Consider the following 12,424-nt stretch of genomic DNA (forward strand, 5'->3'; position numbering starts at 1 on the left):
GATCAAAAATCCAAAGACCATCCATTGCATTTAGTTGTCACGTCTACTTGGTGTCCTTCAATCTAGAACTATCTCAACACATTACCGTTTTGGTCATGAACGGCAATGACATTTTTGAAGTCCCAGCCAGTTGTCTAGTAGTATGTCCCACAATCTGGACCACACACAAGTCCAATTTTTTCCTCCTGGTGGGATTCAGGTTAAATATTTTGGCAAGGATACTATACAGGTAGCATCATAGCATATCCATTCTGTCCTATCACAATGACCATATCAGAAGGCACATAATGGCAATGTGTCCAGTTGTTGGTGAGGATAAATTCGATTAATTGGATACTTTACCTTCCCTCTCCACGCTGAAAATACCTAATTAATAAGCAACCTGCAGGGTGATACTTCGAAAAGCATGAATCGCTTGTTTCCCAACAAATCACTCAGTGGTGTAAACATCTATTGATCCTTGCTGCAGCAAGAATTACATTAGTAATTATAGTTGTTCTAATTCTGTCATTTCTTCCACACTCATTAGCTAGTATTTTTATAGAAAGAAGAAACAATCCCCCTTCCTCCCGCTGCACACTTAGGATACAAACTAGACTGCTTCCTAAGTCAGAGAGTGGAAAGTTGTCAACCACAGTACTATGAGGTTTGCCTTGTAACAAAGAATTCAGAAACAAAGAATTCAGAATAGGGGCCTTATGAAAATGCTATGTCTAGAATACAAATTTGTTGCGTATGGAGAGAAATATAATCTCCACATAGGTGTTTACCAAGTTGCTCCTGGCTAAATAAGAGTATTTTGATCTAAAGTACTTAGCCTGCAATCCAAGAATCCCAACAGAGGTTTAAAAGAAAAATTAATCCCATGAGCATATCAATCTGCTGAGATTATTCCCTATAAATCTCAACTTCCACATCCCCTCACTCCATCTCCTGACATATAACCAAAAACCCTTTTGGCCAATAATATTAAACACTTGTGCTTCTGCAATGGCTAGAAGTGTCTTTCTTTCTTAAATATATTTTTATTGATTTCAGAGAGGAAGGGAGAGGGAGAGGGATAGAAACATCAATAATGAGAGAGAATCATTGATCGGCTGCCTCCTGCACGCCCCCTACTGGATTGAGCCCAAAACCCAGGCATGTGTCCTTGACCGGAACCGAACCCGGGACCCTTCAGTCCACAGGCTGACACTCTATCCACTGAGCCAAACCAGCTAGGATGGTCTTGTTTTCTACGTCTCCATTATTTCCCTGCTATACATTAGCATTCCTTCTTGCCTGGCATCTAACTTTCTCTCCCTGGGTGGGCAACTAATGCTTATGGTCAAGGCTGATCTACATTTCCGTTTCCCTACTTCCAGGTTTCTGTAGGGCCATGGAATTCAAATGGATCCCACGGGGTCCATGAAAGTGAGAGGCAGCCGTTCAGGCATAGCCAGCCTGTGGCCAGAGCTCCAACATCTGACGAGGGGCATGGGGAATGTTTTCACATCCATCTCCTGACCTAATTAAACATTCAAAGCCACGTGTATGAAACCTCAGCTTCCATGTCACATCTTCATGGGCAAAACAGTGGATGCTAATGTGAGCTCTGAGTCACGGAGGTTTCAGTGCTTCCTTTCGAATATTAATACAGCACCGGCTGTCCAGGAAAGCAAAACGCCACTTGACTTTTGTGTTGTAATCAACAATTCAGCACGGGGGGGACGGACCGATTTCACTGAATTCAAGAAAGACAAATTGGAAGGAGGGAAGCAGCTTATCAAAACAGAGCCATCTAAAGCCTCTAGTTCTAGAAATAAATCTTTTCTTCTCTTTTGCAGAAGGTAAACCCCAAAAGGGCGTAACCTACCCATCAGCTCTTACATATTCATCAGCTAAAAGCCCAGCTGCCAAAGCAGGCAAGTATTCATGAGTGATTTCATCTAAATCTTCCGAGTTCGTAAACATGCCATGTTGTGTCTTAGGAGATAGTGTAGCAATTAACATCTTAACCGGGCAAGGTCCACTGACTTCAGTAATATTTTAACAGATGCCAGGAAGATGGGTCCAGAAATCAATGGGATTGGAGGGCTGGGGCAGAGGGATGAGGCTTTTTGTTGTTGTTTTTTCCCAATTCCAAGATTATCTCTGTTTATGTCATTCATTCAGATTTCAATGCTGCTGCCTTCAATTTTATTGTATTGTTACTTTAGAAGATGACATGGTATTCTGTCTGGAAATATTCCCAGGCAGCTGAAAGGGAAAAGGCTGTCTTCACTTAGGTATGAAATGAAGGGAAGGGAAGGATGTGGCTGAGGAGATAACAGCAAACAGCGAATCTGAATCACCCAGGCCACAGACACGCTGCCTCTGAGGCTGGGACCTAGCATCATGTAAACCTCGGGCCAAGAAAATACCTTTCTCTAGGCTTCTGTGTTAGAGCGGGAAGTGTGCTCTGCAGCAGTGTGTCGGTGGGGGTTCTTTCATTTCCCGCACAAAGGGAAGCGGTGCGTTGCGTTATCATGGGATTTTGCATTGCTCCCAGAAACTTGCTGGGCTGGCCAATTTTGTTCATGGACTTAAGGAGAACATGGTGCAACAATAGTGTGAGAAGCTAGCATTTATTGAGCATTTGCTGTGTGCCACAGGCACTGTTCCCAGAGCTGATGACTGCATTCCATCACCCCAACACCACCATGGGTAGATACTATTCTTAGCCCTAATTTACAGCTGAAGGAAAATACAGCGCAGAGAAGTTTAGTAACTTGCCCTTTGTCACACAGCTAGAGCTGAGAATCAAACCCAGACAGTGTGGCTCCAGAAACCTCTCTCTATACCATTAATCTGTATATTTATGCTAATAACAGTGTATTTAAAGAGCCTTGATTTGAGAGGCCTTGGGATACAAATAGCAACTGTTTTTAACGCCCCCACCCCCCCCACCCCTGCCACCGTTACTTCTCCAACTATATCTTTAATGGCATCTTAATGTTTCTGGCCATCTAGCCTTGTTTTGGTTGAAGTACAAGGATACAGCCGTTCCCCACCCCTACCCCCACGCTGGCATCAGACTGTGGTGGCTCAAGGACCATTTCTGATCTCGCTCCTGCCCTCTTTTGGTGTGGGCACAGAGGAGGAATAGGTGACAGAGGTCCCATTCAGCCTGACCAGCTGATGGAGGGAGATCGTCCCTGGCCTCTCTGTTGTCTCATCGAGGCCAGCAGTGCTCCGTGATGTGTGGGAGGTGCTTACGTGGATACATCTGGGGCCAGAGGATGGTGCTCAGCTGCATCCTGGCCTCTCCTGCTGGGCCAGAGGCTGGCCCCACCCTTCATCTGAGTGAGGTCCGCTCCTTGGCTCAGCAGCCGCTTTGCGCAGAGCCATGGGAAGGACCGGGGTTGTCTTCTTCCTCTCAGGGGTTTGAGGAGAGCAAGGATGGCGTGAGGTCACCTTTCCCTTCCCATCTCACTTCACCTTTAGCCTTCTGAGCCCTGCACCCACCCCTTCAGAAACAATCCCTATGTTCAAATAAGCCCCCCAACTTTAGGGACCACATGTCAAGTACCCCTTATTTTTACACTGAGAGGGAGAGTACTTCTAGACTCCAAGAATACTCCTCAAAACTTTTTCTGCAAGCCTGCTTCTGCAGTGCACCAGGTGGGCCCGTGGGTGCTGCGGCTCAGCAAGATCCGAGAAGAGAGAGGACCATCTCCCTCCCTCAGGCCCCTGCAGTCGTGGTGAGCCAGTTCCTGGAAGTTCCCTCCTGTGGCTTGGGAAGGGCAAGGCCAGAAGGAAGGAGGAAAGGTCCCGAACACAGCTGTCCCCAAATAGTGGCCACTAACCCCAACGCTTCTGGTCCTGTCCTTCTGCTGACTGGCCCCGGTGACGTGGGGCTGGTGATCGCGCAGATTCTAATCGAATGCCCCCGCTACCCCCTGTGGGAAGTTCAGTGGCACTGCCCTCATTTAGAATGGGCACTGGGGCCCTCTGGCTCAGCTCTGGGCCTTAGCCAGAATCCACACCACGAGGGAACCCGGACAACCTCCTGCGACGGTAGCTATCAATGAGCAAGTGTTTTCTCTGTGCCAGACACCTGTCCTTCAGAGATCCTGAGGCAGAGTGCCCGTGGTCCCCCACTTTCAGATGAGGAGATGTTTCATGCCTTGCCCAAGGGCACCACTCTAACTACGCCATGCAACACGCAGACATTGATCGCACCCCTCAAAGAAGGTAAAGAGTGGGGAGAGAGACGAAGGGGAGAGACGTTACAGTTAAATGGCAGCTTGGGTTATAAAATCCGCTGGTTTCTACATACTCCACATCAGAGATCATTCCCAAAACTTCTCTCTCTACCCCAAGTGCCATGGCCCAGCTCACCACCACCTACTTCTGGCAAGTACTTATTCCTCACGCCTGAGTTACTGACATCCAAGAGGAGGGTGGTGAAGCCAGACAGGCTTTCTTGCACATACATTTAAAATGAGGAAAAGCCATAGTTAGAACATCAAGTCAAGTACTGCTGATGTCACTTGTCCCCTCTACCAAACCTTCTCTATCTCCAATGACAGGATCACCGGGTAGTGCTATCCTATTACAAGATCTTGTAGAGTTGTCATAGTGGGAAACATTAAGTTCATTCATTGATTCTTTATTCATTTATTCAATAACCATAGATCGAACACCTCCTATGTACCAGTCTCACCATGGAGTTAATTTCACCCACTCAAATAAAATATCCAGAGAGAATCGTAAGACGGTGGCCCCTCTGTTGCTACTCTTCCTTACGTGATGAAATTCCTGTAGCAATATGGAGAAAGCAGGAGAGAGGGAGATGTGAGAGGCCAGAGGCTGTTCAGGTCTCAGCAGGCCCCTATAAAATACTTCCTCATCTCCCTAGGAATGTGAGTTAACAAGTAAATCAGGTTAGCATGACCTCTCAAAGCATCACAGCCTTCTTCCCTGGGAAATTCTCTCACTCAGAAAATAGGAAGCACCCTGACTTGGCTGCACAGCTCCTGCTGGACAGGCGTTGCTTAGATTTAAATGCTGTTCCCCAGGCAGAGGCAAACAGCCGTTATTTGGCTATAGCCTCGAGCTCTTCTGAGCTCAGTAAAAACAGGTGTTTGACTCATAATTTGCAAGTAAAGTGTACTGTCCATTTGTTTATATCTTTCTCTCTAAAGTAATAATTATATCCCATTTCAAAAAATAGACAGTGATTCTATTACGGCTTTTTCCTCTATGCAGTAGGCTGGACCTGGGCTGCACCTCCCTAAAGAGGCATGAAAGCCGGTAGCACTTACCAGAGGGTAAGACAGAAGAGAACTTTAGAGAAATTAGAAACTTCCCGAAGACTTGTAACAAGAGCTCAAGTCCTTTAAAGTCATGGAAACGCCATAAATCACAGGTTCGGTTTTGCCCATGGATGGTGTGAAGACTGGCCGAACCCCAAAGCCGCTGCCAGCTCTTTAGCAATTTGTCTGGCACAGACTCTAGGCAGACTTAAAGGCGGGATCTGCTTCCTGCCTTGACAGGCCGATGCCCGCAAGCACAGACCAGATGACCGGACTCCAGCCCCATAGCAGGGAGGGTGCTGTGTGCTGACTGCTCCCCCAAGTCAGTGCTGTGATTGGAGCAGGCGGTGACAGTGTCAGGGTGGGGAATGAGCAGGTGCCAGTGCTGAGCAGTGGATCTGAACACCCCGCCACACATCCCTCAGCACAGCTGGCCTGGGACCATGGTAGGCAGTTTCCCAGCACGCTGCACCATGTCAAAGAGGAAGTTGGGTGGTTCCCACAGAGTACACCACCTTTTCATCTCAGATGTTATCCCCTACACCTGCTGATCTGTGTACCTGAGATACGCCAGCCGTGAGCCAAGTGAAGGCTAGAGCTGGGATGCTGTGGTAGGCTGAAATGTACCCCCCTCCCCCACCCCACCCCACAGATATCCATGTCCTCATCCCTGGAACCTGTGAATGCTACATGGCAAAAATGGGCATTGCAGAGGGGATAAAGTTAAGGATCTTGCGATGGGGAGATTATTCTGAATTATCTGGGTGGGCCCTAAATGCAATCACATGTATCCTTGTAATAGTGAACTAGAGAGAGATCTGACACACTCACACACAGAGGAGAAGGTCAATTGAAGATGGAGCAGAGAAAATTGAGGACACCGGCCTTTAAGATTGGAGTAGTGTGGCCACAAGCCCAGGAATGCCAGCAGCCACCAGAAAATGGAAGAGGCAGGAAACAAATTCTACTCAAGAACCTCCCAAGAAAGCTCAGTCCTGCTGACACCTTGAGTTCAGACGGGTGACACCTATTTCCAATCTCTGGCCTCCAGAACTGTCAGAGATACAGATGGTCAGATGGAGAAGCTGGCATAACCCCCATGCCTGGATCCACCAGGCATTTTTGAGGGGCTGTTGTGCTCCCAGGACTGGGGTGCTCTTCACTTTGTGGGACCCTTTTGTGTTTCCTTCCGGCACAAACACACGCTTCTGAAGACAATGCCCAGTGGGTAGCCACATGTCCCCTTGCCCTAAACCTTCAGAAATACTTTCAGAGCCCCCAGAGTAGTAACAAACTCATTTAAAATTGTGAAAGCAATCTAAAGTGTCACACATGGACGAAGAGCCCAGGTTAGCAGAATCAACATGATCCTTGTAATCTAACTAGTTCTCTTACTTCATTGGACAGATGAGGAAACTGAGGCCCAGAGGAGTTAGTTGACTAGTCATGAAGTAGAAATCTAGAATGCATTCTCTAAAAGTAAGTGAACACTAGAGTACCTTTTATCCCTGGACCAATGCTAATTGAAATATCAAAAAAGTATGTTTAAGACCATTGCCTCTAGTGTCTGGAAAATTAACTTGGCAATTAATCATGTTCCGCCTTATCCACATCGCTGAGGTTTGAACTGTCTTTAATTACTTTATTGTTCCTCAGTCTTTGGTCTGTGTATTGGCTTATTGCTCCATCCCTGTGGGGCAGGTGAGTTTCGCCCTCCGCAGCCGCTAGCACAGGTCTTTGCTCATAAGCTAGTGTCCAACAAACGTTTATTCTACATCTGTCCTGCAGAGTCTACTGGCTATTTGATAGGCCCCAATGTAAGTTCATTTTTTTACAGAGGAGACCACAAAAGCCTATCAGAAGCCATCAGTTCCAGGGACAACCGCACAGCCAGTGACCCTGATGCAGGTACCGGGGACCACCTCTGCAGAAGGCACCCACACTACCTTGCCCAAGCCATCCCCCTCTGCAGGCTCCGCCACCAGCAGCCCCAGACCACAGCCTGTGGGCCACAGGAGCCGGGAGCTCGGTCAGTAGATACACTGTGCGTTTCCATGTGCAAGAAAGCGGGATACTGGCTTTTAGATTAGCCCTCTGTCTGAACGCCTGTGTGGAGTGCCTGTCTCCCATCTTTGGAGCTGGGTGAGGGAGGAATGCCTGAGACCTGGGCCAGGGGTATGTGTTCTCCCAGATTTAAGGGGTAAACATGAGTCCAATAATAATAGTTTAGGATCAAGCTAAGAGCTAATAAGCAAACTGTATAGAAAGGGTTTTAAATAGATTTAAAAATAGGACCTTTGTTACCATACTTTTGAAGGTAGGATATCATATGAAACTTTCCCATTACAAAATCCCCATTTCTCCAAAAGCTCAGCTGAAGGGATAGGAGGTTTCTCTGTAAACACTGTTGAGTTCTGTTTTGTTTTAAGTGACAGATTATAAACTCCTGGGAGCTTTCAAATATTAGAAACAAATAAAACCAAAAAAATCCCTTTAGGAAAAGCCAGATAGCTAAAATCTTTATTCCTTTTCTGACTACTTTTTGTCTTCCTACTTGTATCCATTTCTTAAGTAAAGCTTTAGGTTTTACCAAAGTCTAGTTTATGGGATCAATCTCGGTATTACCTCAAACACAACCTGAAGGGTGCACACTGGTAACCCAATCTCCAGTTTCTATGTACCTCAGCTGTAGGCTCTTCCCCGGACCGGGCCCTGGTCAGGGCTCAGGCAACCAATCAATGTGTTTCTCTCACATCAATATTTCTCTCTGCACAGTTACGTGTGCATGTAAGCCATCCTGGCTCATCAGCGCCTCCTCATTTCCACAGGCCTTCTGGGAAGGGAGTGGAAAATTCCACTGGAATGTCACCGCTGTCCCAGCAATTTGTCCTAATATTTCCCTCCTGGGGCCGCTTTGTCCTTCAAGGAGGAGGTGCTCAGAACTTGTCCTTTTCAGCCTCACCTCCAGCTTCCAAACATTCCGGCCACACAGCACGGCCCTTCCCCTCCATACCAGAGCCAACCAGCTCTCATCCCATCTTTTTATTTAACAAATACAAATACGCACTTTAAATGTGCTACATACTCTCCTAAGCATCTTACAAATATCAGCCTATTAAATCCTCACAACAACCCTATCACGTAGATATCACCTTTCATTTGACTGATCCACTGTGTTGACAATGAGGAAACCAAGGCGTAGGGAGGTGAGGAAACCAGTCCCAGACCACACAGTGGGGCAGTGGCAGAGCTGGGTGTGAGCCCCGGCAGCCTGGCCCTCCAGTGGCTCCCCTTGCAGGAGGATCCCTGCCATAAACCACACTCAGGTGCTAATGAAGATCACAGAAGCAGGCCTGACCCATCCTGACATGGATGGGTGGCAAGATTAGACACAGCCAGCTCCCACTGTGATTAACAGCAAGTAACGGAGCCCACAGTGGATAGAGTGTCCACCTGCGCGAACCCAAGGGTATCAGGTTCAATTCCTGTCAAGGGCATGTACCTCGGTTGCAGGCTCTTCCCTGGACCAGGCCCTGGTCAGGGTTCATGCAGGAGGCAACCAATCAATGTGTTTCTCTCACATCAATATTTCTCTGTCTTTCCCTCTCTCTTCTACTCTCTCTAAAAATCAATGGAAAAATATCTTCAGGTAAGGATTAAAAAATAATAATAAGTAATAGAATGCACATAGTCCACACTTTCCATGGGCCAGCCACCCTGCAAGCATTAATTTATTTGATCTTCCCAACAACCCTATGAAATAGAGATGATTATTATTATTATTCCATTCAATGAACAACTCATGGAAGAAGCTATGATATAAAGTCCCCAAATAAATATCATTTTGGCCTAGCTGGCATGGCTCAGTGGTTGAACATCAACCTATTCCCGGTCAGGGCACATGCCCAGGTTGTGGGCTGAATTCCCAGTGTGGGTCGTGCAGGAGGCAGCCAATCAATGATTCTCTCTCATCATTGATGTTCCTATCTCTCTTCCCTCTCCCTCCCTCTCTGAAATCAGTAAAAAAAAAATGTTTAAAAAGTAATAATAATTTCTGAAGATTGATAGACACTTCTCACCACCCTATTCTTATTCACCTCAGGTTAATATGAACACAGGCACACTATGCCTGACAGCAAACGAGAAAACACTCAGGAAGGATGCTGGGGACAGAGCTCCCATAGGCAGACATTTTCCATTTTCTTAATTTCAGGCTCTTGACTTTTGGAGGCCTTGATTCTTTCAAAGATTTTTGAGTAGCTGAGTAACTTGTTGTTTGCTCCTGGTGTTTCCTTTGAGGACAACTTTTACCTAACACATATAATTAAACATGTGCATATTTGCTTGGCTACCCTGGAAGCTTGGAAATCCTATTACAGGTTGGGCCTGTGCTTATGGAAAACCTCAAGCAACTTGCAGTAGTGGCTCCCAACCTGGCAACGCTTCATTATTCCTGGCCTGGGGATAGGGACCTTGGACAACAGCCTCCCCGCCCATCCGTGCTCCTTCTTCATCCTTGTCCAGCACCCGCGCCCATGCTGCCCCACAGGCTGCTGGACAGATACTCTCAGAGCGAGCGTCCATGCAGTATGCCCAGTAATTGCTAAGAAAGGAGCCAGACCACGGAGGGGGATGGGAGAGAGGACTTTTAAAAGCTTATATTGCCTACTCAAAGGACTTTCTGTAGGACTGAAGAGAAGTGAAAACTGATGTGTGAAGGGCTATGTCTTTTTAATAACAACTTGATTAAGATACTTTTTGCCTACCATACAATTCACCCATTGAAAATGTACAATTCAATGGTTTTTAGTATACTCACAAGGTTGTACAATCATCACCAACAATCACTTTTAGAATGTTTTATCTCCCCAACAAGAAACCCTGTACCCCAACTGAGTCATTCACTATATCACCCTAATCTCTCCTTCCTCCAGCCCTAGGTAACCACCAATCTATTTTTATAAATGCCTATCTTAATATGTGGCTATAGATGTCTTCTGTGATACTTTATCCCAACTATATAATCTTTAGTTTACAAATAACTCCTCTGTTTCTTCAAATGAGCTGAAAATAATCTGCCTCCTAAGAGAGTAACCCTGCTGCTGATAGACAACTGGGTTGCTGTTATTGTATTTATCAAGGTTGGCTTTCTGTTTTTGTTTTCTCTTATTTTGATTTTAGTCAAAAGATTTAAGAAGTGGCTGTGAATTAGGGTGTTCCAGTAATATCCAATTCATTTATTTATTCGACAAATATTTATTAAATGTCTACTATGTGTCAGGCACTGTTCTAGGATCTTGGGCTACATTGGTGAACACATCCCACCAGGATCCCTGTAGCAGGTCACTTCAGCTTAGGACACACGAGAAGTGTACAGGTGGGACAGTAACAATCTGCCTTTGGGGTCCATGACTCATCTTTGCTCTACAATGAGGTACAGATCTGCCTCTCAGATGGGACCTAGGAACTTGGAAGGATTTTAGTAGAATGTCTGTGGCAAGAAAAGGCAGGGGAAGAGGAGCTGATGTAGGTGGAAGGACTCCAATGAAGATGGGACTGGACACCAAGGTCTCATCATAGCCCCTTTACTGATCCACGAATGTGCAAAGCTAACAAGATATTGAGGAGCAACCCAAGGTTGGGGGTGAGGGGCCCCAAGAGCCAGAGTGACAGAGACCTCCTCTCCCAGGCAGGAGTGAGGCTGTTCTTCAGGTAGAGGCCAAGGACTATGTTGGCACCCACAGGAGTCAAGAGGCCACAGAGCTGCATCCTAGGACCAGAGGGGGCAGCCTAGAGAACCATATCCATAGATATGCTGAGGAAAAAGTTTTGGAAAAGATGGAAAAATCCCTCCAGGACCTCCTGCAGAGTCAGCTGAATCCATCAGGTCTGCAATGTGGAGTGGCTTTGCCCAGCATGGCTTTCCTGGTCAGGTTCATTTTAAGAAGCTCCATGGTTGCTTCAGCTAATCTAGCAGATTAAATGCCTCCAAAAGGAAGGGTAGACCAATGAGGGAAGCAGAGCGCCACCTAATGGCAAGGCACAGTGATGGCTCTGATCACCTTTCTACTCCACTCCACCCTCTTGACAGGTGTTAGAAAGGAGAAGGAAGTGGTGAAACCTGGGACAGGAAGGAGACCATCATCTGTAACTGCCCATCCTTCCTCATGCAACTTCCCTGTCTACCAACATTTATCTCATCTCTGAAGGTTTCATTTCCTTAAGGTGTCTGGAGAAAGTTTTTCCTAAAATCCAGTCTTACAAATAGGAAAACAAACATTCCAAAAGAAAAATGGGTGAAGGTCATGACCAGGCAAACCTAAAGTGGAAGAACTACTACGTGGCCAATAAATATAACAAAAGATGTTCAACCTCATCAAGAATAAAACAGATGCAAATTAAGCAGTAAGACGTCATTTTCACCAATTCACACTGGAAATTGATAACACACAGTTATGGCAAGCGTGTGGAGACATGACCCAGAATTTGCACTTACAGAAATATATTCTCAGGTAATTACCAGCCAAGGGTGTAAAGAAGCCCGGACACGGATGTTGTTCATCATAGAAAACTAAATGGAAACGATTTAACTGTCCATCATCAGACCAGTAAAGAAGTTACTCTACAGCTATTAAATTTTGATGACAAGGTGCACTTACTGACAGAAGCTTAGCCTGGGACAGATTGTGATGTTAAAGCAGCAGCTATAGAACAGCACGGGCACCCATCTCATGCTCGTAACTTTGTGTTGTGCGTGAGAATGCTGCATAGAAAAGGGGATATAATTCTACATACCAAAATTGCATACCAGGATAGATTGTACACTCGAATACAGGGATTACATTGCAGGCGATTTCTTACTGCCCTTGGTATACTTTTTACAGTAAGCACGTGTTGTCTTTATAATTAGAAAGGAAAGCTAGTTTGTCTTGTGTCCAAATGATTGGAACAAAGGCAAAGGGAATGGAAAATTGATGGCAGATAGATGTGATTGCAAGAGAAGCTGATGATTTTCCATGGCCTCTTACCTCTTCCCCTCCATGAAATTTGGTTCTTTCCCTCTGCTGGTTTTTACGTGGCCCCTCCTCCCCCAAAGGGATTTTGCATTGCTCTTCACAGAACCTCCACCCCCATCTCCGTCCTCC

General features: G+C 46.1%; 1 protein-coding gene across 2 annotated transcripts in view; it reads left to right on the plus strand.

Moving 5' to 3' along the window:
• Nucleotides 1–12,424, plus strand: part of VIT (vitrin) — an 88,361-nt gene that overhangs the window by 44,187 nt on the left and 31,750 nt on the right. Inside the window, exons 6-7 of one of the 2 annotated variants that reach the window (XM_070429005.1) lie at nucleotides 1,827–1,904; nucleotides 7,117–7,308. In XM_070429005.1, coding sequence (XP_070285106.1) covers nucleotides 1,827–1,904; nucleotides 7,117–7,308 — 270 coding nt within the window. The remainder of the gene's footprint in view (nucleotides 1–1,826; nucleotides 1,905–7,116; nucleotides 7,309–12,424) is intronic. The other variant, XM_070429006.1, reaches the window with a different exon arrangement.

Source organism: Myotis yumanensis, unplaced genomic scaffold, assembly GCF_028538775.1.
Source record: "Myotis yumanensis isolate MYYU_CA2020_CCGP unplaced genomic scaffold, mMyoYum1.0.hap1 SCAF_11, whole genome shotgun sequence".
Lineage (NCBI taxonomy): Eukaryota > Metazoa > Chordata > Mammalia > Chiroptera > Vespertilionidae > Myotis > Myotis yumanensis.